Source organism: Xenopus tropicalis, chromosome 2, assembly GCF_000004195.4.
Source record: "Xenopus tropicalis strain Nigerian chromosome 2, UCB_Xtro_10.0, whole genome shotgun sequence".
In the NCBI taxonomy this organism is placed as follows: Eukaryota; Metazoa; Chordata; class Amphibia; order Anura; family Pipidae; genus Xenopus; species Xenopus tropicalis.
Genome location: NC_030678.2, coordinates 179,221,148 through 179,249,040, shown reverse-complemented (window position 1 = coordinate 179,249,040; position 27,893 = coordinate 179,221,148). Strand labels below are relative to the sequence as shown.

Sequence of the window (27,893 nt, the reverse complement as noted above, 5' to 3'; positions counted from 1 at the left end):
AGCCTGTGGAGCCAATGCTGGGGTCCTGCAGTCTCTCTATAGGTACTAATTTACTTACAAACAGGGGGCCAGGGAATGTGCATATATCAATCCCCCTCTCTCTGTTCTATACTTTAAAAAAACAAAATAGGAGGAAAAACGGATCCATTTCCTCTGTTCCTGATGTGAAATCTGATTGGTTGGGGAGCTCTGTATCCTGTAGGTCCCGGTATAGCTAAAATCTAATTGGCTGGAGAGTGAAATTTCAACCACCCACCAGCCAATCCAGTCCTGGAGAGCTTGTACTGTGATTTCAACTTTGTGAGCTGAACTTGTGGGGAGAAGAGACATCAGGGTTGGGAGTGAGGACAGAAGTCCTGTGAGACTGCTGCTGCCCCAGGTAATGCCCCCGGTAATGCCCCCACCCTACGGAGCTCTTAGTGCCAGAGAGGCTGTGTTTTATGGACCTTAAAACTCAAAAATTCAACTTTTTTTACATCTATTTTAACATTGTCTTTGCATGTTACTTATCATTTTGCTCTAAAAGTATTTGCCCAATGCAATGTAATAACATTCCCTGTCTGATTCCCCATGTTCCTCTATGAGGGGGTGGCCATATTAGCACAGCAGGAGTCTGTTAGCATTAGAAACTGCAACTGACAGGTGGGGAAGGGGCAGTTGGGGTTGGAAAGGGACAGTCGGGGTTGGAAAGGGGCAGTCGGGGTTGGAAAGGGACAGTCGGGGTTGGGAAGGGGCAGTCGGGGTTGGAAAGGGACAGTCGGGGTTGGGAAGGGGCAGTCGGGGTTGGGAAGGGGACAGTCGGGCTGGGAAGGGGCAGTCAGGGTTGGGAAGGGGCAGTCTGGGTTGGGAAGGGGCAGTCTGAGTTGGGAAGGGGACAGTCGGGGTTGGGAAGGGGACAGTCGGGGTTGGGAAGGGGACAGTCGGGGTTGGGAAGGGGACAGTCGGGGTTGGGAAGGGGACAGTCGGGGTTGGGAAGGGGCAGTGGGGGTGGGGAAGGGGACAGTCGGGGTGGGGAAGGGGACAGTCGGGGTGGGGAAGGGGACAGTCGGGGTTGGGAAGGGGACAGTCGGGGTTGGGAAGGGACAGTCGGGGTTGGGAGTAACAATTACTTACAGAAGCCCCATCAGCAAAAAATGATCAATATGACCTATAGGGAACTTTTAATGTAGATTCTGATTTTTATAAGTAGTTTTTTAGTGTCAGTATCGGGGCACTAGGGTTTCCACTTTACTGGTTCTGACAGCTCTTCCAAAAACCGGGCAGGACTCGCTGACATTGCCGCAACAATCTGCCAATCAGTGTAACACAGGAAATTGTTTCTGAAATATTTCTGCTTTGCTAAAGGAATAACAGGAAGGAGAACCTTTGGACTGTACCAACACACTTGCCCTGGTAGTGTTACTTTTTGTTAGGTCCAAATCTGGTTATAGGTCATTTCTGGCAGCGGTTACACCTTATTATTTGATATCATAGACTTTATCCGTGGGCAATATTTACCAGACTGTATCTCTGTAATGGGCTCTCCCTAAACCCCCTAGTGAATTACTGACAAATGGCCTGGTCCCTTCCCAGTGATATTTTGTTCTATGAGTAAATTTGTCTTCTATAATATGTTGTATGTGCTCTGCTATCCTAACTGTGTGTTGTGCAGCAGCTTTACTGAGTCTACCCTGCAGAATAGCTTGTGTTTATAGCCCTGCTGGGCACATGGTACGTCCCAAGATGGCCGCCGTATGAGGGATCTGCACAGTCTGAGCAGCTTCCTGTCACCTGATTATCAGTTTTTCACCACAGTTCAAAGTCATTTACTGATGTTTTATGTATTTTACCTCACACTATAAAGGTTATAGAAACCCCGTAACGTGTTTCTGGGGCTATTCAGTAATAAGTGCCTGTAATGTGGGTGGGCTGGGGGCCCTGTATCCCTGTCTCTCCCAAATTCCACAGAGGCTTCCAGGTAAAAGCATAAGGTTTAAGGGGCGCTATTCGAAGGGAGTGTGCCAAGAAAGGGTTACACTAGCGAGTCAGGCAGCCCCCCATGTGTCCCCATTGTAGGTGGGTTCTTCTGCTTTGGATTCTGGGTGCATTTTTCTCTTTCATTCCTGTTAGAATTGTGTGTATTTCATTTCCTAATGTGACCTCCTCAGGTGTATGCCTTAGTGCCAATATGTCAGGCACCCCCCCTGTGTATTGAATAGCTAATTCCCTTGGTTACACGTAGACTTGCATATATGTAATAGCAGAAAATCTAGAAGTTCTTGAGCACTGGCCCAAAGAACAGATTAAATTTACTGGGAAGAAGTAAATCTATTGGCGCCTTAGTAAATTCCGGTTTCCTTGTCCTTCTATTAACAGTTTTTTGAATTTTCCCACAAAAAGGATCAGGGCCCCAAGGTTTGCTTAGTACCAGTAGGAAGGTGCCCTGTCCGTGCTGGAATGGGATCCTGATCTGAGGGAGACAATAAAGGGTTACACGTAGACAAATGCACCAGGTTTTCCCCCAAGAACTGAGCAGATTTACTCAGGGGTTTTAAGCTATAAGTAAACTTTATTGACATTGATTGGAGTCTCCTTTCAACCAATATTGTGCGGGAAAGAAAGGCTTTCAGTTTAGTTTCTTTTTCCTGTTTTCAGAGGCTGTTCCGGGTTCCAGCGATGGCGGCTGCAGATCTGAGGGACGAGCTGAGCTGCTCCATCTGCCTGATCCTTTATACCGACCCAGTAACCCTGCCCTGTGGGCACAACTTCTGCCGGGGCTGCATTGGGGCAGCATGGGACTCCCAGGGGGGCTCTGGGGCTTATTCCTGCCCTGAATGCAGAGAGGAGTATCCGGAGCGCCCTGCCCTGCCCAGGAACAGAACTCTGGGTAACATAGCAGCGCGACTCCTCACTATTGCCCCCCAGCCGGGGGAGAGCGGGACCCTCTGCACTTACTGTGTCCATTCCCCTGTACCTGCCGCTAAATCCTGTCTCCTGTGTGAGGCCTCTCTGTGTGATACCCACCTGCTGGGGCACAGCCAGTCAGAGAAGCACATCCTAACTGCCCCCACCCGCTCTTTTGGGGAGAGGAAATGCCCCCAACATGATGAACTCCTGAATTATTACTGCCACGGGGAAGCCGTCTGTGTCTGCCTGTACTGCGCTGGGTTTGGGCATCACAAGGGGCACAATGTGGAACCTCTGAAAGAAGCCTTTGAGAAGAAAAACGTCCAATTAAAACAAATTTTGAAGAAACTGCCCATAAAGAGAAAAGAGACCGAGGGGCAAATCCAGAGGCTGCAGGAGCGCAGGAGAGAAGTGGCAGAAGTGGCAGCCGCTGAGACAGAGAGAGTCACTGCCCTGTTTAGGGGCATCAGGGAAGAGCTGGAAGCCCTAGAGAAGAGACTCCTGAGTGACATCTCCAGGCAGAAAGAGGAGCGCTCACTCACTGAGCTGATCCAACAGCTGGAAATAAAGAGGGAAAATCTGTCGGAGAGGATGCAGCACATTGAGGAGCTGTGCAACATGGCAGATCCATTCTCTCTGTTAAAGAAACTGGAATCAGAAGGGGCTGATATTTGGAACGCTGACTGGGCAGATAATGGGGCCAGAGAGACTACTTATAAAAAGCTCTGCGAGGGAAGAGATGTGGATGAGGTTATGATCATGGTCATATTAAACAGGTACTTGGGGGATATAGTAACGAGTGTAAAGAAAGGGCTGGGGAATGAGCCGGTAATCATGGATACAAACACGGCTCATAGGGACTTGGCAATAACAACTGATGGGAAATCTGCTTCCTACTCAGGGTCCAATTCAAACCAGAGTCACTATAATAAAGCACAGAAATTTAATTTTTATACTCAAGTGTTAAGCTCTGTAAGTTTTCAGTCAGGGCAACATTACTGGGATGTAGATTGCAGCAACTCAGAACAGTGGCGGGTAGGGGTGGCCTATCCCAGTATAGAGAGAGAAGGGTATCAGTCCCTCACTGGGAATAATAACAAGTCCTGGGTGATGCTAAAACATACTCAGCAAGACTACTATGGATATACATGTAAGACATTCTTTTTTGTGGTACATGATGGACAACAAACTAGTTTATCTTGCTCCCCAGACAGATCTCAGCCAGTCAGGCAAATCCGAGTGTTCCTGGACTACGAGGCCGGACGCCTGTCCTTCTATGAGCTGAGTGAGCCAATCAGGCACTTACACACCTTCTCCGCCAAATTCACGGAGCCCCTCCATGCTGCATTCTGGGTAGGGAAGGGCAGTGTTACTATTATTGGCTAGAGCTCCCCCCAACAAATTTGGGCAGCAAAGTCTCCTTTGCACCCACTTTATAGTCTTGGCAGGAATTCTCACTGTGAAAACCCCGACTATATTAGATTGTCGCTGCAACAATTTAGTAGAGTTTTTGGTCAAAAATACAGAATCTCTAAAGATTACAGACAAAAGGAAAATCTTCTAGGAAAGGGGAGGGGCCTCTGCCATTGGATTCTAAATCTGAGCTGTCAATCACATATTGCAATATATGATTGTAATAAAATCTGACCTGTCAATTACTTTCACTTTCCATTCAGCACTTCCTAGATGGCAAATGCATAAGATTTTGAGGTGATACAAAGCTTTCTTTAAAAACAAGGGCTTTATTTAATTAACAAAAAGCAAAACAGATGTCCGTCCGTATGTGACAAATAATAAAGTGTTATACCCTAGTGAGTAGCTCTGCCTGGGGGGTTTAGTTCATTGCACACAGGGTATTTTTTCTCATGAATCACCCGGGGGGGGGGGGGGCAGTATGAGGCAGTATTGCCTCAAACATGGGCATGGTAGAGGGCTCCAAATATAGTTGGAGTGGGCTATGTCTATACGAATAAGAAACCTATTTGGGGGTACTCAAGATCTAATCCCATTCCTTGTCCAGGATCACCCCCAGGGCCTCTTCCCGAGCCCCCAGTGCACGAAGCTCTATCAACATAGAGTTGTTTGTACAACTGCTTATATAGATCTGACTCTTGTGGGTAGGTATCGGCAGGGCATCCATTATTGGGGAATTAGTTACCTTAATATTGGTATGAGGGGGTTGTAGGGCAAGGGCTGATACTATCTTGTGGTAGGTGAACCACTGAGCAAGGGGGCATTGACTCTCATTATGTAGTTGCTGTAGTGGTATAATATGATTGTTGACCTATAGGTCCCCTACAGTAGTCAGGTTCAGTGGAGCCATATTTTAGGGGGGTTGATTGATGCCATCTTGGGAAATTCTGCCAAATCGTTGTCTACGTTGGGTAACAGTTGTATCCCCCCATCTTGTGCCCTATATGTCGTACTTTGCTCTGTAAAAGAAGCAGCGTTACCCTGCCTTTGTTTGGTCCTTTACCAGAAGGGTTGGCCAAGATGGGCCTGAGTTGCCCGAGGTGGTAGCCCACAATTGGTATACGAGATATTCAGCAGTGAAAACGCTCATTTTGGTGTGTATATTTGGGAAAGGCACAGGGCATGCAAACCTTTTGTTAGATCGTTCCAGCAGGACCCACCGGTAGCATCTCCCACACCCTAAATTTGCTGGAGCACTTTCTGTTTGGGAAATATAAAGAGGATTAATGGAAATGAAAGTCCGTTTCAATGTCATGATTTTTTTTAAAAATGGCAACAATGTCGGACTGGCCACCAGGATACCAGGAAAACTCCCGGTGGGCTCAGGGTCAGTGGGCCCTCCTTGTCCTGACCATTTGGCCTGTTCCATGGTCATTCCCTATTACTGAATGGGAACAAAGAGGAGGGATAGATGGAAGGATAGATGCTAGCATGGAAATAAAAGGGACTGGAGAATAAAGAGGTTGGGCAAAGAAAGGAGGAAAAATTGTTTTCTGGTGGGGCCCTGGAGCCCCAGTCCGACACTGTAAGGGGAGTAGGTCGGGTCCTTGTTAGTTTGTAAGGTGGCTTATTGGCCTTTATATATTACTTTTATCGACTTCCCCACCTGCCTTAGATGCTTATTTTAGGGGACACATTGGGGATTTCCGGTGTCTCTTTAAGTCAGACGGGGTGCCAAGGGCCCCCCAGAAACCTTGGACCTTAGCCCCACTCTCTCGACCACCTTTCCTTCCCTGTTCCCTCACTTTCTTTCATTTCATATTTACTTCTTTTTACTTATTATTTACCCTTTCCTCTACTTCTAATGTTTCTTCTCATATAGAATTGAGTAATGGCCATGCTGTAGGCATACAAAACAAATGGTTGGGTGAGCCGGAGGGGCCACTGACCCCTGGGCCCACCGGGAGTTTTCCTGGTATCCTGTGGGCCAGTCTGACACTGTTTGCCAATCAAATGCCAGCTGGTAGGTCCAACATGGGGACATCTGGTTGGAAGCCAAGTTCATGGGTCCGTGGGCAACTCAGTAATCCAGCCATTAGTGCGATGGGCGCTTTTAGTATGTTGTAGCGAGCGCTATTCTGAAATAATTTGCAATTGGTCTTCATTTTTTATTATTTGTGGATTTTGAATTATTTAGCTTCATATTCAGCAACTCTCCTGATCTACAGTAGCTGCAGGGTTGCAAGTTACGGGAATAGGAGCGAGTCTGAATGGCAAGATAAGTAACAAAATGTATCAATAAAAATGAAGACCAACTGAAAAGTTGCCATTGGTGATGAGCAAAATGTTTAGCCTGGCATGGATTCGCTGCGAAATTCCACATTTCACTATTGGCAAATTTTTGTCGCAAAAGGGGTGCAAAAATAAGGCAAAATAAAACCTTGTGTAATTTCCTGTGCTGAGGCTGATTGGTCAGAGCTGCTCACATAGGAAGAGAAATCTATTTATTTATTTTTACTAAACCTTTGGGATCCACAACCCCCCCTCCCCCCCCCCCCTAGTCATACCCCCCAACTATCCCTCATTGTTTTTCACCCAGTATCAAGGGGAAGTTAATCCCCTCATTGTTTTCTATTTCACCCAGTTTCAAGTGAAACTTACACACATTAGTGTTTTCCAAGAATAAGCGCCAATGCTCCTAAAATGGCTGCTGGAGCACTTCCTGTTTGGGGAAAAAAATAAGGAGGATTCATGGAAACGAACGCTTAAACTCAAATTTTTCGAGTTTTAACAATACTTCGGGATTTTTAAACGTAGACTCGAAATGTTCGTAATGATTCAAGCCTCTTTCTTTCACCCTTTGTTGTCACTGCTTTGTTATCAGGAGCCCATAACGCCGGGGAATTGTCTGTGCTCAGCCCCATTTATTCCACCCAGTAATCAGTTACAGGCCTGAGAGTCGCAGCACAAAAAATGGCAATACAGATTTGGGATCCGTTATCCAGAAACCTCCAAATGATAGGAATGCCATCCCCCATAAGTCTAAATGATTCCCCTTTTCTCTGTAATAATAAAACAGTACCTGTACTTGATCCCAACTAAGATATAATTACCCCTTATTGGGGGCAGAACAATCCTATTGGGTTTATTTAATGGTTAAATGATTCCCTTTTCTCTGTAATAATAAAACAGTACCTGTACTTGATCCCAACTAAGATATAATTACCCCTTATTGGGGGCAGAACAGCCCTATTGGGTTTATTTCATGGTTAAATGATTCCCTTTTCTCTGTAATAATAAAACAGTACCTGTACTTGATCCCAACTAAGATATAATTACCCCTTATTGGGGCAGAACAGCCCTATTGGGTTTATTTAATGGTTAAATGATTCCCTTTTCTCTGTAATAATAAAACAGTACCTGTACTTGATCCCAACTAAGATATAATTACCCCTTATTGGGACAGAACAGCCCTATTGGGTTTATTTAATGGTTAAATGATTCCCTTTCTCTGTAATAATAAAACAGTACCTGTACTTGATCCCAACTAAGATATAATTACCCCTTATTGGGGGCAGAACAGCCCTATTGGGTTTATTTAATGGTTAAATGATTCCCTTTTCTCTGTAATAATAAAACAGTACCTGTACTTGATCCCAACTAAGATATAATTACCCCTTATTGGGGCAGAACAGCCCTATTGGGTTTATTTAATGGTTAAATGATTCCCTTTTCTCTGTAATAATAAAACAGTACCTGTACTTGATCCCAACTAAGATATAATTACCCCTTATTGGGGCAGAACAGCCCTATTGGGTTTATTTAATGGTTAAATGATTCCCTTTTCTCTGTAATAATAAAACAGTACCTGTACTTGATCCCAACTAAGATATAATTACCCCTTATTGGGGCAGAACAGCCCTATTGGGTTTATTTAATGGTTAAATGATTCCCTTTTCTCTGTAATAATAAAACAGTACCTGTACTTGATCCCAACTAAGATATAATTACCCCTTATTGGGGCAGAACAGCCCTATTGGGTTTATTTCATGGTTAAATGATTCCCTTTTCTCTGTAACAATAAAACAGGGCCGTGTCCTTGAAGCTGCATGAACCCATATTGGGGGCAAAACAATCCTATTTGGGTTTATTTAAGTTTTAAATGATTTTTAGCACATTTAAGGTACGGAGATCCGAATTATGGAAAGACCCTTATGCGGAAAACCCCAAGTGTTCCAGATAACAGATCCTGCACTTCAGGCACAGCTCAGAGGGAACATTGCAATGAGCTTTATTATATCCACACATCCAACCTGTCGGCTGAACCAATGGATCGGAGCAGTTGGGCCAAATAAACATATAACAATGCAGTGATATTCAGCTTGTATATAAGAACAGGCCAAATCCTTATTATGCAGAATCCCACGTGGGGGTGAGCCCTGAAACACTCTCCTCAGGCCTGAGCCGCTCACATTTCTATCCCCTTTTCTATATGGAACCCTCTCTTTCTTTCCCATTAGGTCAGACTGGGAAAATACCCGGCCCTTGTGAGCCCCAGCGGCCCAGACCCGACCCTGCTGCCTCTTCCCCTGGCCCCCGATGCCCTCCCCTGGCACGTTTTACATATGCACGTTCAGGGGAGAACGTTGGGCGGTCATAATGGTCACGATCATTTTGTAAAATTTTGTTTTATTTTTATCCGAAATATTTGACTTAGTTTTCTCGAAAAATTGGAGATTCCCCTGCGTCCCAAATGGCAGCAACCCTGAGATTTATTTTTGTTTCCCTAATTGGTAGGACAAGAAGATAAAGAGTTAAATACATACAACAAACCCCGCCTATAAGTAGGCGTTACCTTAAATCACAGTTGTGTTTATTTGTCCTAGGTAGTAGGCAAGAGGAATATTATTCCTTTTTCTACAGAAGGTTTTTGTCATTTTATTCCAGGTCCCCAGGGGACTTGAGGACTGCATGGATTAACTACCCAAGGGGTAGAATATTCAGGGGACAGGATGATGTCCTTAATTTGGCTGCCGCATGTTGTTGCAGCCCAGGGTTGCCCTCTTCCAAGATGGCGGCGGCAGGTGTTGAGAAGATTATGTAAGGACTGTTCGACCTTCGTGGCACAGAAGCAGAGTGCTGAGAGTGTGCCATCATCTTCTTTATGGATTATGGTTAATATTCGTCCCCGTTTGACGGGATCTACCCCGTTTCAGAGCTGCTGTCCCCATGGCAATTGTCCCTGTTTGCCGTCCCTGTGGGGTAAAAAAAACCCAGTGAATTCCCTGTATCGGCAGCCAGCTTAGGAGGTCCTTCAGTGCAGAAGACATCACTGCGCAAATTGGCCAATCAGGGAGCCACAAGCAGCACCACATTCCACCATTCGCTGTAAACCTGAAGTGCCTCTCTCATTGGCCAATTTGTAAGCTGAAGTCCTCCGTCCCGAAGGGCTGTGATACTTTTTTCCCTAAAAGATCTGCTCTGCTCCGTTATCTGATTAACCGCCATTTTTATCTCTGTCCCTGGATTTTGCTCCACAAATCTGGTCATCTTATTATGGATAAAGGATTTTATCAGATCCACTATGCAGGAGATGTTTACTAAAGTCCAGAGAAATTCTGCTAATCCAAGAGAAGTTTCTAGTTCACCCAGGGAGACTACTATGGTTGAACGTGATGGATGTATGTCTTTTTTCAACCCAACTTACTATGTTACTCTTGGCTCACAGAGGAGTTTGAGGAGGAGGAAACCTTGGGTTTATGTTCTACAGATACCCTTCTGATTAGCCTGGAAGTGTTAAGAACTACTATGGATTCTTTGGATGGAGGCACAGGCGTCTACTTCATCAACTTGTCATGAAGGATCTCATGAAGAGGGAGTGGAAAGACCCTGAGAAAGCTCCTTCTGTTACTAAGAGGCATAAGCTATTATTTCCTATACAGGAGGAGGAGAGACAATCCTGGGGGGCTACTCCCAATGTTGCTATGGCCATAGCCAAAGATGAGTCTTATTCCAGTAGAGGAGGGGTCAGGATTAAAGAACCCTATGGGCAGGAAGGTGGAGTCTATACGTAAACGTGCCTGTGCCACGGCCGTGGCTTCTTGGAAACCTGCGCCGGCAGCTTCAGGCGTTGCTAGATCTTCTAGATTCTGGCTCAGACAATTGAGAGAAGATATTGTGTCTAGAGAAGAGCTGTTGGATTCTCTTTCCAGAATTATATGGCTTCTTTACATCTCAGGGACGCGTATCTGCATCTTCCCCTGTGTCAGAGTCTCCTCTTCATCTACAGTTCAAAGTTCTACCTTTCGAGATCACTACAGCACCCCGAGTCTTCACCAAGCTGGGGCTACACCCATATTAATGCACACCTGCCTCCCCCCCCCCCCACTCACTGTATGCATGCTGGGAGCAAGGGGGTTAATGAAAGGGAAACCTGAGACAGCAGCCCAGGGGGTGGGGCTAGGGAACAAGGGGCGGGTTTCTCAGACACAAACGGGAGTTTCGATTCCTGTTCCTGGTTCCAGCGATGGCGGCTGCAGATCTGAGGGACGAGCTGAGCTGCTCCATCTGCCTGATCCTTTATACCGACCCAGTAACCCTGCCCTGTGGGCACAACTTCTGCCGGGGCTGCATTGGGGCAGCATGGGACTCCCAGGGGGGCTCTGGGGCTTATGCCTGCCCTGAATGCAGAGAGGAGTATCCGGAGCGCCCCGCCCTGCCCAGGAACAGAACTCTGGGTAACATAGCAGCGCGACTCCTCACTATTGCCCCCGAGCCGGGGGAGAGCGGGACCCTCTGCACTTACTGTGTCCATTCCCCTGTACCTGCCGCTAAATCCTGTCTGCACTGTGAGGCCTCTCTGTGTGATACCCACCTGCGGGGGCACAGCCAGTCAGAGAAGCACATCCTAACTGCCCCCACCCGCTCTTTTGGGGAGAGGAAATGCCCCCAACATGATGAACTCCTGACTTACTACTGCCCCCAGGACTCGGCCTGTGTCTGTGCCCACTGCTGTCAGATTGGGGGGCACCGGGGCCACAGGGTGGAGCTGCTGAGTGAGGCCTCTGAGAAGAAGAAGGAGACACTGAGGAAAGTTCTGGAGAAACTGAGCCCAGAGAGAGAGGAGACCGAGGGGCAAATCCAGAGGCTGCAGGAGCGCAGGAGAGAAGGGGCAGAAGAGGCAGCCGCTGAGACAGAGAGAGTCACTGCCCTGTTTAGGGGCATCAGGGAAGAGCTGGAAGCCCTAGAGAAGCGACTCCTGAGTGACATCTCCAGGCAGAAAGAGGAGCTCTCACTCCCACTCACTGAGCTGATCCAACAGCTGGAAATAAAGAGGGACGAGCTGTCCAGGAAGATCCGGCACATTGAGGAGCTGTGCAACATGGCAGCTCCACTCACTGTCCTACAGGAACGGGAATCCCTTGCCTTCTGTGGGGCTGAGGGGGCAGGTACTGGGGGCAGAAAGAGAGAGGATATAAAGGTCCCGACTGTACAGGATCTGGATGTGGTTCGGCTCTCAGAGATAATGATCCAGAGCTTAGAGGGGCAAGTGAGTGAGATAAAGAGAGGCTACTGCCCCCGGGAGAACCCATTCCTGTTCCTGGATGGGAACTCTGTGCACCGGGATTTATCTATTTCAAATAACAGTAAAACAGCCAATGTTAGCAGAGGTTCCCAAGTTAATTACCAGACATCACTGACATTTCAGACTCAACTTCAGGTACTAAGCACCATGAGTTTCCCCTCGGGGCGACATTACTGGGATGTAGATTGCAGTGACTCGGTGTACTGGCGGGTGGGCGTGGCCTATCCCAGTATAGAGAGGGGGGGTAATAAGTCCCTTATTGGGGATAATAACAAGTCCTGGGCTGTGGGTAAATGGGGTAGCTCAGTTACAGTGACACATGACAAAAACACAATCCCAATCTCTTCCTGTCAATTAAGTAAAGTCCGAGTGTTCCTGGACTATGAGGCCGGACGCCTGTCCTTCTATGAGCTGAGTGAGCCAATCAGGCGCTTACACACCTTCACCGCCAAATTCACTGAGCCCCTTCATGCTGCATTCTATTTAGCACGTGGCAGTGTGACCATAACTGAATAAAGAAAATGCCTCCTGCTCCTTAGTAATTATGGCTACACCGACCCTTGAATGGGATCCATGGCCTCTATAGCCCCGCCCCCATATGTAAGTAGGGGTAAGAGCCCCGGCGTAGGGTAGATAGGGGGCAGTCACTGGTAGGTGAGTAATGATAAGACAAGGCCATTAGTTCCTGTACCCATAGATATTGCTGATGGGGCCCCAAGGGGCAGCACTGCCAGGGTAAGTCACATGACTGGTCATTTGTGAAGGGCAGAAGCACAAGAGCAGTAAGGGGCTTTCAACAGCTATCTGGTGCCATGGATTAATTACCCTAGCAACCAGACAGCAGTAAAGTCAGAATGAAAGATGGGCAGTGGGACCTGAAAAGAAAAATAAGCACAAAAATAGAATTATTATGAAATTCAAATCTGTTTTGGTTGCCTGGGTCAGTGACCCCCAACAGCCAGAAAGTATTGTAAGAAAGGCAGGCAGCATAGAGGGCCTAATTACTAAGTTAGAAAAAATCTGAAGAGCAGCTACATAGGATAGTTAGGATAGACCCATCTATAATATAATAAATGTTTATTTAAAGGTTAATTTCCCCTTTAAAATATATTGACTGTGAGAAGAACAAGAAACCATGTGACTTGGTGAGATCAGACATTACAGTAGGGGCGGGATCATCCCACAAAATGCTCCCACACACAGTTGCATGATGGGACTAGTGATGAAGGGATCTAGTTTAACCCTATGGCACCCCTAGGCCCCCTGATGCCCTTGACCAATTTAACTGATTTGGATCAGAAATTCATCCAATAGGAATCACCCACCCTATGTACTAAATCAAGGGCAAAAAGCCAACCATTCTGCCCCTGGGTTTGCTCCCCTGCAGGGAGGGGAATACGGATGCTCAGGGGCTGGTTATAGCTGTGATATATAACTGGGATCTGTTAGGCATGGGCAGACTTGCCCTTTAGTGTGAATCCCTATAGAACCCCCATGCTGCGTGGCTATATGTCATGTGTTTATATGTATCCCTGCTGTATAGAACTTTCATTGACCATCACGGCCTGACTAGCCCAGTGGCTAATGGGTATAACTAGCAATGGGAGAGGAATAGCTGCCCTACAACTTGCTGGTCACTGATTGGGGGATAGGAAACCTCCTTTTCTCCTGTTGGCTGCTATTCCCACTCCTGCCACTAGGGGCACACACAGACGCACATTCAGCAGCGCATTTCTGAGCTCATTTTATTATTCTACCCTTCAGGTAACCGGCTTTTATGGAAGGATAATGGGGGCTGCCTGGGACATCAGAGCCAATTGCCCCTCAGTGTATGTAATACAGGCAAAAATACCCACAGGTTACACATACATGTAATTAGGGATGTACCTGGAGATGTGAACCCAAATAGGGCTGGGAGCTGCCATATTGCTGGCTAAGGAGCAGTTGGGTCAGTGGGACCAAGAAATCACTGATATAACCACCTCGGTATCTCCTACAATGACCTTATTATCACATACAATAGCCTCGGTATCTCATACAATGACCTTATTATCACATACAATAGCCTTGGTATCTCATACAATAACCCTATTATTACATACAATGACCTTAGTATTTTATATAGTAATCTTTGTAATTCATATAAGTATATGATTTGGTGATCTCTGTAATAAAGATATTTTCTGGGGGGAAAAAACAATGGTGTCATTTTCTGGAATCTTCCCTGGTCGGGAAACAACATGATCCCTGGGGGGGGGGGGGGGGGGGGGGCGGGCTGATACCCGGGGCCCCAGAATTCTCTGGGATATCTGATCATTTCATTGGGCCATGGTACAGTCTCTAGTAGGGATCATTTAAAATCAACTGAAAACCACTTGCTACTGACCGTAGTAGGGATCTCCCCCAGTGGGGTAATGTTAGGGAGCTAGACCCCCCCAGAAATATGTTCCCTTTTTTCCCAGGACCCCCATAGTCACAGGGTCTGTTCCCCAGCAGTTTCCACCCCTGAGGCAGTGGCTCCCAGACTATGCAGTGGCCCCACTAGGGGAGCTCAGAGCGGTGGATGGGGGGCTTAGAATTATGGCCAGTGAGGGGGGATTTAGGAGTAATCATGTATTTGCTTTCCCAATGAAATGTCCATTATAGCAATGGTTTCATGTGTCTGTTTCATGCTGGGGGGGGGGGGTCAAACCCTCTCACATCCCCAATCTGTTTTTAGTTTCCCACAAACCTGGCACTAAAATTCTATAACCAGCCCCCCCGTAATCCTGACTGTAAAGCAAGTGTGCCAGGTATAGTAGCCCCTAGTGCCAGGTATAGTAGCCCCTAGTGCCAGGTATAGTAGCCCCTAGTGCCAGGTATAGTAGCCCCTCGTGCCAGGTATAGTAGCCCCTCGTGCCAGGTATAGTAGCCCCTCGTGCCAGGTATAGTAGCCCCTCGTGCCAGGTATAGTAGCCCCTAGTGCCAGGTACAGTAGCCAGTAGTGCCAGGTATAGTAGCCCCTCGTGCCAGGTATAGTAGCCCCTCGTGCCAGGTATAGTAGCCAGTAGTGCCAGGTATAGTAGCCCCTAGTGCCAGGTATAGTAGCCCCTAGTGCCAGATATAGTAGACCTTAGTGCCAGGTATAGTAGCCCCTCGTGCCAGGTATAGTAAACCCTAGTGTCAGGTATAGTAGACCTTAGTGCCAGGTATAGTAGCCCCTAGTGCCAGGTATAGTAGCCCGTAGTGCCAGGTATAGTAGCCCCTAGTGCCAGATATAGAAGCCCCTAGTGCCAGGTATAGTAGCCCCTAGTGCCAGGTATAGTAGCCCCTCATGGCAGGTATAGTAGCCCCTCGTGCCAGGTATAGTAGCCCCTCGTGCCAGGTATAGTAGCCCCTAGTGCCAGGTATAGTAGCCCACGTACCAGGTATAGTAGCCCCTCGTGCCAGGTATAGTAGCCCCTCGTGCCAGGTATAGTAGCCCCTCGTGGCAGGTATAGTAGACCTTCGTGCCAGGTATAGTAGCCCCTCGTGCCAGGTATAGTAGCCCGTAGTGACAGGTATAGTAGCCCCTCGTGCCAGGTATAGTAGCCCCTCGTGCCAGGTATAGTAGCCCGTAGTGCCAGGTATAGTAGCCCCTAGTGCCAGGTATAGTAGCCCGTAGTGACAGGTATAGTAGCCCCTAGTGCCAGGTATAGTAGCCAGTAGTGCCAGGTATAGTAGCCCCTCGTGCCAGGTATAGTAGCCCGTAGTGCCAGGTATAGTAGCCCCTCGTGCCAGGTATAGTAGCCCCTAGTGCCAAGTATAGTAGCCCCTAGTGCCAAGTATAGTAGCCCCTAGTGCCAAGTATAGTAGCCCCTAGTGCCAAGTATAGTAGCCCCTTGTGAAAGGTGTATTAGCCCCTCGTGCCATTGCCATTAGGGTCATACAAAAGTCATAAATCAATTACAATGGCTCAATGGAATTTATTTGGTCAGTTGAAACTCACTGTGGTGTGAAAGTTAAAGGGAAACTAAGACATCAACAAAATAAAATACAAGTTTCATGTTATGGAAATAAGAAACTTTGTGTATAGAATCACTTTCAAATATTCAGGTCCCTTTTTGAAATAATCACGTTACTCTTCCCTCTCCCCCAATCAGCAATCTCTCTTAGTGCAGCCTGGTATTGGTCAGTTTTATGATTGACAGTTAGCTGCGATACATCATCAAGGCACAGGAAGCACACACCCACAATGTATTTGACCTGTCAATCAAAGGCTGACTCCGCCTCTTGTGTGTATAGAGACAGCTTGCTGAGAGGGGAGAGTGAGGAATAACGTGATTATGAGAGAGAACAGGACGGTTTCATTGTTTCTACCCACAAAGTTTCTTATTTGTGCCGACATAGAAGGACCCGATGCCATAGATTCTATGTTTCCCATTGTGGCAGCGCAGGTTGCCTAGCAACTAGGTGTCCCAATCTGCTGATCTGCCCCCCGGCATAGAAAGGGTTATAAATACTGTAGGGACCCATAGGGTTAAGTGCCCTATGGTGTTATCCCCTACCTTTATGTTATCTGTGTTGTAATAGGGTAGAGCCCTCTACACTCAGATTACAGTATTAGGCTACCCCCTATAGGTTTAGCCAGGTTGACCACTCCCCTTGTGCAGACTATATAGTGTCTGGCACAAGGAAGTGTCTTCCTCTTTGGCTGATGTTGTCCTGAGGCTGCATGTCACTGAGCCTGAGGCAATTAGGCCCCAGTAAAGAGAACTGCTGATTTGTAAGTCGGGGACAGGGCCCCGTGAATGAGATAAAGCCAGCACAGTCAGTCATATGTAATAGCACCCTCTAGGAGTGGTGAGCATAGATAGCTTATTTAGTAAGGGCAGCACTAGCCCCACCAAAGGAGACTGTAAGGGTTTAGTCTAACCCAGGCTCTGTATGCCTTGCTGTAGGGACCACAGTTAAGACGCAGGATTCAGGCAGTTCCTTACCCTGAACCATAGTTGGCTGGAGGGGATCCGTTCCAGTAAAGGGCACCCATTCCTGGCATACAGCTAATACTCTGCATATCCTCCAAGTGGGCTATACTGTTACCTTGAGTGTCACTTCTGCTGTGTTCTCTGTGACCAAGTTCTATACTGCTGTGACTGTGAGTATATACCCTGATGCACTATTCTATATGTGCCTTGTCCAAATAAAGTATCATTCAGTTAACTGCAAGAGCTCCTGGCGTCCAGTCACTTATTATATTGCACAACACCAGTGTGAGTTGTAGTTCAACTACGTCATCTAGCCTGACATAGCTCCCATATAGCGGAGGCCCATTCCTGGGAAAGGGGGTTGAATGTAACCCATGCTCTAAGTGCCCAACTAGCCTGGTAATATACCCCTATTAAGCCAAACAAGTGTTACATTTTGGCGCCCAACGTGGGGCTAGAAAACACTGTGTGTAAATTGTGCTTCTAAATTCGCTGACAGGCAAAAAGGCTAGCCTGCATTGACAAATCTAAATTGTAATTGGCCGTGGGTTCGGTTCTTTTGGAGCTCTTAGACCGTTTCCCATTGGTTGCCCTACGCTGTCAATCACCCTCTGCTGTTTCGCGCACTTTCTGAGTGACGCGGGAGGTATTTGGCGCGAAGGGGGAGTCTCGCGTGAAGATTAGTCTAGACGCGAAATCTCAAAGTGCGGCTCCCGGACGCACGTCACCGCCGCCATTTTGTGAAGAGACTTTGTAGAGAGCGGACGCGTGCAAGCTAGCTCCTCACTGCTGTGCCTAGAGACCTCTTGCGGCTGCATTAGGGACAAGGGCTACCTCTTCACAAAGCGATACTGAGTACCAGCGCGGCTGCGCAACTCAGCAACAGTGCCTCACTCTCCATTCATACCGCGGCTGCGGGTAAGATTCTCCAAGGAGGGGGACTGTTTGTAAATTACCGCACAAGCCAAGCCACATAGTGGGGCGGCCTAAACAGTGCGGCCGGCCATAAATATTTTGTGCCGAATTTTGGGTACTACACCGCCCTACGCGGCTGCGAGGGATCATACGGGGGTACCCCAGCATAACCTTTTTGTGCAAATTTTCAGCTCAGACCGCGGCTGCGGCTGAGCATTAAAGACACTAATTGCCACCGCGCCCAGCCAAGCCACATAGTGGGGCGGCTCTCTTTGGAGCGGGTGGTTGTTCTATTTGTGCCAGTATTACCTGAGTCAGCGGCTGCGGCCAGGTTAATTGTGCTTAATTTTTACCCAACGTCTACCCCAGAAATGGCAGATAAAGGCTGGGATGGCTGGGAGGTTCTTGATGAGGACAAAACAAAAGCTTTCACCCTCAGAGACCCCCCAGTGATAGACGCAGGTGCCCGCTACGTATGGGTGGGTACATTTGGGGAGAGATTAAATGGTGAGGGAGAAAGGGTGACTGTACCATTCTGTGGCAGGTGTGGCACTACCCTCATAGAGGAGGCAAAGAATTTCCAGAGCCACTGCAGTTTATGTTATTATGGCTGCTGGATTGGCCCATACCAGGAAACAAGGCCCCCTAGGGGTCGCCCACTGCCTGGCCCCATGATATTGGGGATAAGCAAACTGTCTGTGCAGTCAGATCTCTCCGCGGAGGCGGAGCCTTTCACACCAGCATCCTCACCAGCACGTAGTGTTCTTTCTGCCAAGGCCATAAAAGAGGAGCCTATTTCTCCACCCATGGGAGGTGTTAAGGATAGCCCTCGTGGAACCAGCTCGGGGGAGGAGCCTCCAGTAATGCTGGATCGTAAGGTTGTTGCTAGGGGGAGGGGTAGAGTACGGGCTGTAGCCAACAAGCCTTCCTCTCCACCCACAGAGAGTCCTTCAGAGGAGCCTACAGATTGGGCCACTGATGGGACCACTACAATTTGGGTAGATAAACCATCACCCACACCAATGCCTACACCACCAGTACCTGACCAGCCTCCAGCGGAGCCGGTCTTGTCATTGCCCACTGTACCACTTAAAGGGGCCGCGCCAGGCCTAAATCAAGCTTTTTGGGTCTTGCCAGGACGGGGAGACCCAGCAAAGATGCGGTCAGTGTCCAGGGTACAGAGAATGATAAATACCCGTGTAATGGAACTCTGGGGTTTTTGTATGCCATATGCCCCAGAGTGGGTTTTTGACGAGGTCGAGAAAAAGGTACAAGAATGGTTGTATGGAGAAATCATCAGGCGCGCAGACATTGGCACTGAGGGAGTATTCCACAGTGACGCCGAGAGACGCGGCCGTGATGTAGAGTTCGTAGGAAACATGATGTACGAGTGGTGGTATGGGAGAACCATCCTTAAACACTTCGTTAAAAGTTGTGGCAAATTTCATGAAGACAAGTTCTTCAGCATGAATGCTCAACTCCCCGGAGGGGGAAGGATTGACAAGCCTCATCCTTCTTACTACCTTTCCTACGAGGAGACCCTGAAGAGATTTGGGGTACGTCCGTGAGTATTCCACAGTGGCACCGGCTGGGCACTGTAAATTTCATTTCTGTAGGGACTGAGCGTCTGGCCAGTACCCGAAAATTTTGCATTTGGGAAAATTTCTCCACTCTGAACTCACGTTTTTGAGCATGCAGAGATCACTCCCTTCAGTTAGTTCAGTATGTGAGATGGTTCTCCTCCTAAGGGAGGCACTACTGAGACAATAACTTTTAGTTGTACATAGTTGGCTCTAAAAGGACTACTGAGCCCCCACCTCACTACAACTTCTACCTCAACCTCACAGGGAGGACCCATTGCAGTAATCCACACCTACGAAGTGCATGATGGAAGATTCATGAACACTGGGCTAGGGTGGGAAGCAATGGACTAATAAAGTTGGCTTGGGTGGGGCCATAAATGTCTAAAGAGTTAACTATTGTTTGCACTAATCTTTTTCTCTTTAAGCTTGAGCCTGGAACACCTGAATGAAGGCAGGATCGTTTCCATGTGTAAGTGTACCTGTTATACTCCTGTTGCAGGTTACAGGTGGTATATCTAGGATACCTAAGTGTGTACCTGAGCACCCCTGTTTAGGGGCAGGAAGGTGACTCAAGATTTCTAAGTATTGTGCCTGTTATACCTCTGTTGCAGAGCCAGAAGGTATCTCAAGGATCTTTATAAGTAAGTGCCTGAGTGATCCATAGTGACACTCATGTATTGTAAATGGTTTACAGAAACGTAACTAGTAACGAAACAGTTAAAATTTTCTGTGCCTTAAAATTTCTATTACAGCTATCCAGTGTACCAGATACTCCTCAGGAGAGGGTATCAGAAACGGATGTAAGGGTACTGTATTTTTGCACTAACTCAATGCACTACTGTTTTTGCTTGAAATGTGTACTTAAGGTTGTTTACCATTGCCGGGTCGGAATGGATTCTTCCCCCGGGTGAATGTAGGGACCCATAGGGTTAAGTGCCCTATGGTGTTATCCCCTACCTTTATGTTATCTGTGTTGTAATAGGGTAGAGCCCTCTACACTCAGATTACAGTATTAGGCTACCCCTATAGGTTTAGCCCAGGTTGACCACTCCCCTTGTGCAGACTATATAGTGTCTGGCACAAGGAAGTGTCTTCCTCTTTGGCTGATGTTGTCCTGAGGCTGCATGTCACTGAGCCTGAGGCAATTAGGCCCCAGTAAAGAGAACTGCTGATTTGTAAGTCGGGGACAGGGCCCCGTGAATGAGAACAAGCCAGCACAGTCAGTTATATGTAATAGCACCCTCTAGGAGGGGTGAGCATAGATAGCTTATTTAGTAAGGGCAGCACTCGCCCCAACAAAGGAGACTGTAAGGGTTTAGTCTAACCCAGGCTCTGTATGCCTTGCTGTAGGGACCACAGTTAAGACGTAGGTTTCAGGCAGTTCCTTACCCTGAATCATAGTTGGCTGGAGGGGATCCGTTCCAGTAAAGGGCATCCATTCCTGGCATACAGCTAATACTCTGCATATCCTCCAAGTGGGCTATACTGTATCCTTAAGTGTCACTTCTGCTGTGTTCTCTGTGACCAAGTTCTATACTGCTGTGACTGTGAGTATATACCCTGCTGCACTATTCCATATGTGCCTTGTCCAAATAAAGTATCATTCAGTTAACTGCAAGAGCTCCTGGCGTCCAGTCACTTATTATATTGCACAACACCAGTGTGAGTTGTAGTTCAACTACGTCATCTAGCCTGACATAGCTCCCATATAGCGGAGGCCCATTCCTGGGAAAGGGGGTTGAATGTAACCCATGCTCTAAGTGCCCAACTAGCCTGGTAATATACCCCTATTAAGCCAAACAAGTGTTACAATACTTTTATATTTCAGCCCCACATTGACACTGATGTGCCCCCCCATTCCCTGAGAATTCTGCCGGGCCGATCCGTTCTGTTCTATCAGCGCCGGACACATTCGCAGAGAAACATTAGATCTCTGGGTCCTGCCTGATGCTGCAAATGGAACTATATATATGTAGGGCAGTAGTGCTGGCTCCCTGCACTTGTGTCTGTCTCTTGTGAGCTGCTGCCTAGCAACCAGCGGAACAGCAAGCTCAGGGCTGCAGGAAGTTGCAAAGCAGCCTGGGAGCCACCAACAGGAAAAGGAAGCTGGAAAGCCTGGCAGAGGGAGTCAGGGGGAAGAGAGAGAAAGTTCCGGAGCTCAGGGAGCTGCACGTCTGTAGGTGCCGGACTCACCTGAAGGTTCTGTGTGAAGCCTCCACAGAGTTCCCTGGAGTGACAGTAATAAAGGAGCGCTGGGAGAGTTACAGTATATAGACTGTTCCCTTTGGGCTGAGCTAAAGGACTTTACACAGTTAGTGAGACAGCTGGCGCTGGCAGGGGCAGTTAGTAAGGCCCTTATTGCCCCTTTGTTAGGAGTATTATGTGTATTAGCTTCCCCTTTTACTTCAGATAAAAGTTTAATCATTTATCAATTATTTATTACTTAGATTGTAAGCTCTACGGGGCAGGGACCTCCTTCCTACTGTGTCTCATACCCCATGGCACTTATTCCCTGTGTATTTATATATATTTATTGTATTTATTATATCACTTGTCCTCCCTGTGTGTAATTGTGTATATTGTAAGTACAGCGCTGCGTGTCCTTGTGGCGCTTTATAAATAAAGTTATACATACATCAAGTACTGTGTGTGCATTGTTATTGTTCCTAGTGGGGCCCCCGTAGGTGCACTCCCGGATCTAGGGGGCGCTGCGCTAATAAGTACCAGGTACCCCATCTCTCCCAATACCACTGCCGAGCGATACAGGTTTGTCCCGAGCCATCAGGTAAGCGCCACTCGGGGAGTGTAACCCTGTCAGTGCCATCAGGTAAGTGCCACTCGGGGAGTGTAACCCTGTCAGTGCCATCAGGTAAGCACCACTCAGGGAGTGTAACCCTGTCAGTGCCATCAGGTAAGCGCCACTCGGGGAGTGTAACCCTGTCAGTGCCATCAGGTAAGTGCCACTCGGGGAGTGTAACCCTGTCAGTGCCATCAGGTAAGCACCACTCAGGGAGTGTAACCCTGTCAGTGCCATCAGGTAAGTGCCACTTGGGGAGTGTAACCCTGTCAGTGCCATCAGGTAAGCGCCACTCGGGGAGTGTAACCCTGTCAGTGCCATCAGGTAAGTGCCACTCGGGGAGTGTAACCCTGTCAGTGCCATCAGGTAAGCACCACTCGGGGAGTGTAACCCTGTCAGTGCCATCAGGTAAGCACCACTCGGGGAGTGTAACCCTGTCAGTGCCATCAGGTAAGCGCCACTCGGGGAGTGTAACACTGTCAGTGCCATCAGGTAAGCGCCACTCGGGGAGTGTAACACTGTCAGTGCCATCAGGTAAGCGCCACTCGGGGAGTGTAACCCTGTCAGTGCCATCAGGTAAGCGCCACTTGGGGAGTGTAACCCTGTCAGTGCCATCAGGTAAGCGCCACTCGGGGAGTGTAACTCTGTCAGTGCCCTCAGGTAAGCACCACTCGGGGAGTGTAACACTGTCAGTGCCCTCAGGTAAGCGCCACTCGGGGAGTGTAACCCTGTCAGTGCCCTCAGGTAAGTGCCACTCGGGGAGTGTAACCCTGTCAGTGCCATCAGGTAAGCGCCACTCGGGGAGTGTAACCCTGTCAGTGCCATCAGGTAAGCGCCACTCGGGGAGTGTAACCCTGTCAGTGCCCTCAGGTAAGCGCCACTCGGGGAGTGTAACACTGTCAGTGCCCTCAGGTAAGCACCACTCGGGGAGTGTAACACTGTCAGTGCCCTCAGGTAAGCACCACTCGGGGAGTGTAACCCTGTCAGTGCCCTCAGGTAAGCACCACTCGGGGAGTGTAACTCTGTCAGTGCCATCAGGTAAGCGCCACTCGGGGAGTGTAACCCTGTCAGTGCCATCAGGTAAGCGCCACTCGGGGAGTGTAACTCTGTCAGTGCCATCAGGTAAGCACCACTCGGGGAGTGTAACCCTGTCAGTGCCATCAGGTAAGCGCCACTCGGGGAGTGTAACACTGTCAGTGCCATCAGGTAAGCGCCACTCGGGGAGTGTAACATTGTCAGTGCCCTCAGGTAAGCGCCACTCGGGGAGTGTAATATTGTCAGTGCCCTCAGGTAAGCGCCACTCGGGGAGTGTAACATTGTCAGTGCCCTCAGGTAAGCGCCACTCGGGGAGTGTAACATTGTCAGTGCCCTCAGGTAAGCGCCACTCGGGGAGTGTAACATTGTCAGTGCCCTCAGGTAAGCGCCACTCGGGGAGTGTAACCCTGTCAGTGCCATCAGGTAAGCGCCACTCGGGGAGTGTAACCCTGTCAGTGCCAGAAGTGGTGAGGATAGGGTTACAGTTTGGAGGCAGTGCCATCAGGTAAGTGCCACTCGAGGAGTGTAACCCTGTCAGTGCCATCAGGTAAGCGCCACTCGGGGAGTGTAACCCTGTCAGTGCCATCAGGTAAGCGCCACTCGGGGAGTGTAACCCTGTCAGTGCCATCAGGTAAGCGCCACTCGGGGAGTGTAACACTGTCAGTGCCATCAGGTAAGCGCCACTCGGGGAGTGTAACACTGTCAGTGCCATCAGGTAAGCGCCACTCGGGGAGTGTAACACTGTCAGTGCCATCAGGTAAGCACCACTCGGGGAGTGTAACACTGTCAGTGCCATCAGGTAAGCGCCACTCGGGGAGTGTAACCCTGCCAGTGCCATCAGGTAAGCGCCACTCGGGGAGTGTAACCCTGTCAGTGCCATCAGGTAAGCGCCACTCGGGGAGTGTAACCCTGTCAGTGCCATCAGGTAAGCGCCACTCGGGGAGTGTAACCCTGTCAGTGCCATCAGGTAAGCGCCACTCGGGGAGTGTAACCCTGCCAGTGCCATCAGGTAAGCGCCACTCGGGGAGTGTAACCCTGTCAGTGCCATCAGGTAAGCGCCACTCAGGGAGTGTAACCCTGTCAGTGCCAGAAGCGGTGAGGATAGGGTTACATTTTGGAGGCACTGCTGAGATATGGCTGGGACCTGGTTGCACAGAAAGTGACACAAGATGGCGGCATCTACTGAGAGTCCCCGGAGTGTTCTGGACTGGTGCAAGAGTTTGGGCCTAAACCCAAAAAAGACTGCTGTAGTGGGCCCTATGATACCAAGTGCAAAAGAGGAATTTATTTACAAGATCCTAGATGCAGATGGACCTATTTATAGGCCTAGAGTGGTAGCTTCGCGACGAGACCCAGATGGCATCCTCTTAAATGTGCTTGTGGATAGTCCAGGTGAGATTAACAGAGAAACGTGTGCACGTGGTGTAGGGAGACCATGGTTACTGGCAAATTGTCCTGCCGGATGTCCCTGAGGAGAAGGAACTTAGTGACAGTGAGGATGAAGTGGGGGGCGATCTGGAGAATCCCAACCCCCTGTGCAGTGGCACCCCCAGATACCCGCTGCTGCTCACAGCCCAGCGAGCCTGAGACAAAGCGGAAATGCACTGCATCATGGGAAAGTTTGAACTCTGTGGGAGGAGCCGACCTCTAAGTGATGTTGTTGAGGCAGCTCAGCTGGTGGAAGTCTTGGCCCAAGTCGGTGAGAATTTGAGACAGCTGGCATACATTGGCATAGAACCTACCATACCTGCACAAGGGGTATGGAACCTACTCCCCCGGGTGAAGAGACCGTTGAGGCCTGGAGAGATGCTGCTTTGGTCCCTATTACCCATTGGCCTGGCTCTGGCCCTGCTTTATGTCCCAAGATCCAAGAGAGTTTGCGAGGGCCTGGCTTGGCCTGCCTTTACAGGTAGTGAGACAGCTTGCCCTGGCAGGGGCAGTTAGTAAGGCCCTTGTTGCCCCTTTGTTAGGAGTGGTATGTGTATTAGTTTCCCCTTTATTTCAGATAAAAGTTATTCCGTTTATCAAGTACTGTGTGTGCACTATTATTGTTCCTAGTGGGGCCCCCGTAGATGCACTCCCGGATCCCACTAGGTGGCGCTGCGCTAATAAGTACCAGGTACCCAGTCTCTCCCAATACCACTGCCGAGTGATTCAGGTTTGTCCCGAGCCCTCAGGTAAGCGCCACTCGGGGAGTGTAACACTGTCAAAAGTGCCAGAAGCGGTGTGGATAGGGTTATATATATATATATATATATACAGGAAATATATTTAGTAGGAACTAAAGGGAAATCTGTTCCCTTCCCCCGGCTGGGTATCAGCACATTCCTATGGGGTAACTGCATGCTGGGACCAAAGGGGTTAATGAAAGGGAAATATGAAACAACAGCCCAGGGGGCGGGGCTAGGGAACAAGGGGCGGGTTTCTCAGACAAACGGGAGTTTCGATTCCTGTTCCTGGTTCCAGCGATGGCGGCTGCAGGTCTGAGAGAGGAGCTGAGCTGCTCCATCTGCCTGATCCTTTATACCGACCCAGTCACCCTGCCCTGTGGGCACAACTTCTGCCGGGGCTGCATTGGGGCAGCATGGGACTCCCAGGGGGGCTCTGGGGCTTATTCCTGCCCTGAATGCAGAGAGGAGTATCCGGAGCGCCCCGCCCTGCCCAGGAACAGAACTCTGGGTAACATAGCAGCGCGACTCCTCACTATTGCCCCCGAGCCGGGGGAGAGCGGGACCCTCTGCACTTACTGTGTCCATTCCCCTGTACCTGCCGCTAAATCCTGTCTGCATTGTGAGGCCTCTCTGTGTGATACCCACCTGCTGGGGCACAGCCAGTCAGAGAAGCACATCCTAACTGCCCCCACCCGCTCTTTTGGGGAGAGGAAATGCCCCCGACATGATGAACTCCTGACTTACTACTGCCCCCAGGACTCGGCCTGTGTCTGTGCCCACTGCTGTCAGATTGGGGGGCACCGGGGCCACAGGGTGGAGCTGCTGAGTGAGGCCTCTGAGAAGAAGAAGGAGACACTGAGGAAAGTTCTGGAGAATCTGAGCCCAGAGAGAGAGGAGACTGAGGGGCAAATCCAGAGGCTGCAGGAGCGCAGGAGGGAAGGGGCAGAAGCGGCAGCCGCTGAGACAGAGAGAGTCATTGCCCTGTGTAGGGGCATCAGGGAAGAGCTGGAAGCCCTAGAGAAGCGACTCCTGAGTGACATCTCCAGGCAGAAAGAGGAGCTCTCACTCCCACTCACTGAGCTGATCCAACAGCTGGAAATAAAGAGGGACGAGCTGTCCAGGAAGATCCGGCACATTGAGGGGCTGCGCAACATGGCAGCTCCACTCACTGTCCTACAGGAACAGGAATCCCTTGCCTTCTGTGGGGCTGAGGGGGCAGGTACTGGGGGCAGAAAGAGAGAGGATATAAAAGTCCCGGCTGTACAGGATCTGGATGTGGTTCGGCTCTCAGAGATAATGATCCAGAGCTTAGAGGGGCAAGTGAGTGAGATAAAGAGAGGCTACTGCCCCCGGGAGAACCCATTCCTGCTGCTGGATGGGAACTCTGTGCATAGAGATCTAGAAATTACAGAGAACAGTAAGAAAGCTCAGTACTCGGTGGGTAGGGAGGGCAGTTATCAGACGTCAGAAAGCTTTAGGGATCACCCCCAGGTACTAAGCACCAGGAGTTTCCCCTCGGGGCGACATTACTGGGATGTAGATTGTAGTGAATCAGGGAACTGCCGGGTGGGCGTGGCCTATCCCAGTATAGAGAGGGGGGGTAATAAGTCCCATATTGGGAATAATAACAAGTCCTGGGTGCTGAGTCACAGGAATTACATTTGTCGGAGCAGATATGAATGTTCAGCTTCTGTGGTACATAGTGGAGAAGAAACCAGTTTATCTTGCCCCCCCAACAGATCTCAGCCAATCAGGCAAATCCGAGTGTTCCTGGACTATGAGGCCGGTCGCCTGTCCTTCTATGATCTGAGTGAGCCAATCAGGCACTTACACACCTTCACCGCCAAATTCACGGAGCCCCTCCATGCTGCATTCTGGGTAAGGGAGGGCAGTGTGACCATTAATCAATAAACTGCCCCACTGAAAGTACCAGGAACATCAGTCATTCCCATCCTCTGTGTGTGACAATCCATTGGTACAGATGTGGCTCCGCCCTCTGAAAAACTGCCCAACTGCCCCCGCCATTGCCTTCAGTAGGAAGCAGCTGGCTCTGTCCATCTGGGGTTCTTTATTGGAGGCAATAGGAGGTGGCAGGGGGCATTTCTTTCATTTGATTACCATGTTATTCCCCAGCACATATATATTATATATACATTCCCTTACATAAGTCACAATCACTGGGGCAAATATTGGCCCCTCCCCCCCCATGACTGTATTTACTTACCTGATACCCCAGGCCGGTGCTGCTATCAGCAGAAAACTGCCCCATTCTGGGGTGCCCTAGGGAAGCAAAGAAAGATGAGCAGTTTTGGGTTAATTTATACTTAAATGTTGATTTTATTGCTCAATTTCCACTTAACCTGTCGGCGCATTATTTGCCGTTCACTGCAATAAAGAGTTTTTTTTGCAACAAAAAAAGGTAAAAGTGTCATTTTCTGGAGTCTGCTGGCGCCCCCTGGTGGGAGGGGGTTCCCAATTTATTCTCCTTATGTAGAGCACCTGCATTACTATTGGTGCCTATTTATAAACAACAACATATTTCTGTACATTAGCAGGTCCCTT

At 48.9% G+C, this 27,893-nt stretch overlaps 3 protein-coding genes and 1 long non-coding RNA gene across 4 annotated transcripts; 3 read left to right on the top strand and 1 right to left on the bottom strand.

Annotated features, from left to right (window-relative positions):
* The first annotated feature begins 19 nt into the window (after window positions 1-19).
* Window positions 20-4,745, top strand: trim39l.1 (tripartite motif containing 39 like gene 1). Its single transcript, XM_031897437.1, has 2 exons — window positions 20-42; window positions 2,635-4,745. Exon 2 carries the CDS (start codon window positions 2,656-2,658, stop codon window positions 4,270-4,272), a length of 1,617 nt encoding a protein of 538 aa, XP_031753297.1. The 5' UTR covers window positions 20-42; window positions 2,635-2,655; the 3' UTR covers window positions 4,273-4,745.
* Window positions 110-27,749, top strand: trim39l.3 (tripartite motif containing 39 like gene 3). Its single transcript, XM_031897438.1, has 3 exons — window positions 110-379; window positions 429-431; window positions 25,611-27,749. The coding sequence occupies exon 3, from the start codon at window positions 25,629-25,631 to the stop codon at window positions 27,240-27,242; it is 1,614 nt and encodes a 537-aa protein (XP_031753298.1). The 5' UTR covers window positions 110-379; window positions 429-431; window positions 25,611-25,628; the 3' UTR covers window positions 27,243-27,749.
* Window positions 9,151-27,595, bottom strand: LOC116408936. Its single transcript, XR_004221446.1, has 2 exons — window positions 27,556-27,595; window positions 9,151-9,554 (listed from the first exon to the last, which is right to left on the bottom strand). It is a non-coding gene; the product is annotated as an uncharacterized LOC116408936 (long non-coding RNA).
* On the top strand, window positions 10,824-12,435 carry LOC113465273 (uncharacterized). The gene is given in 2 exon segments (NM_001366742.1): window positions 10,824-12,367; window positions 12,369-12,435. Coding segments are annotated over 2 exon segments (1,545 nt in total). The 5' UTR covers window positions 10,824-10,825; the 3' UTR covers window positions 12,372-12,435.
* Window positions 27,750-27,893: the final 144 nt, after the last annotated feature.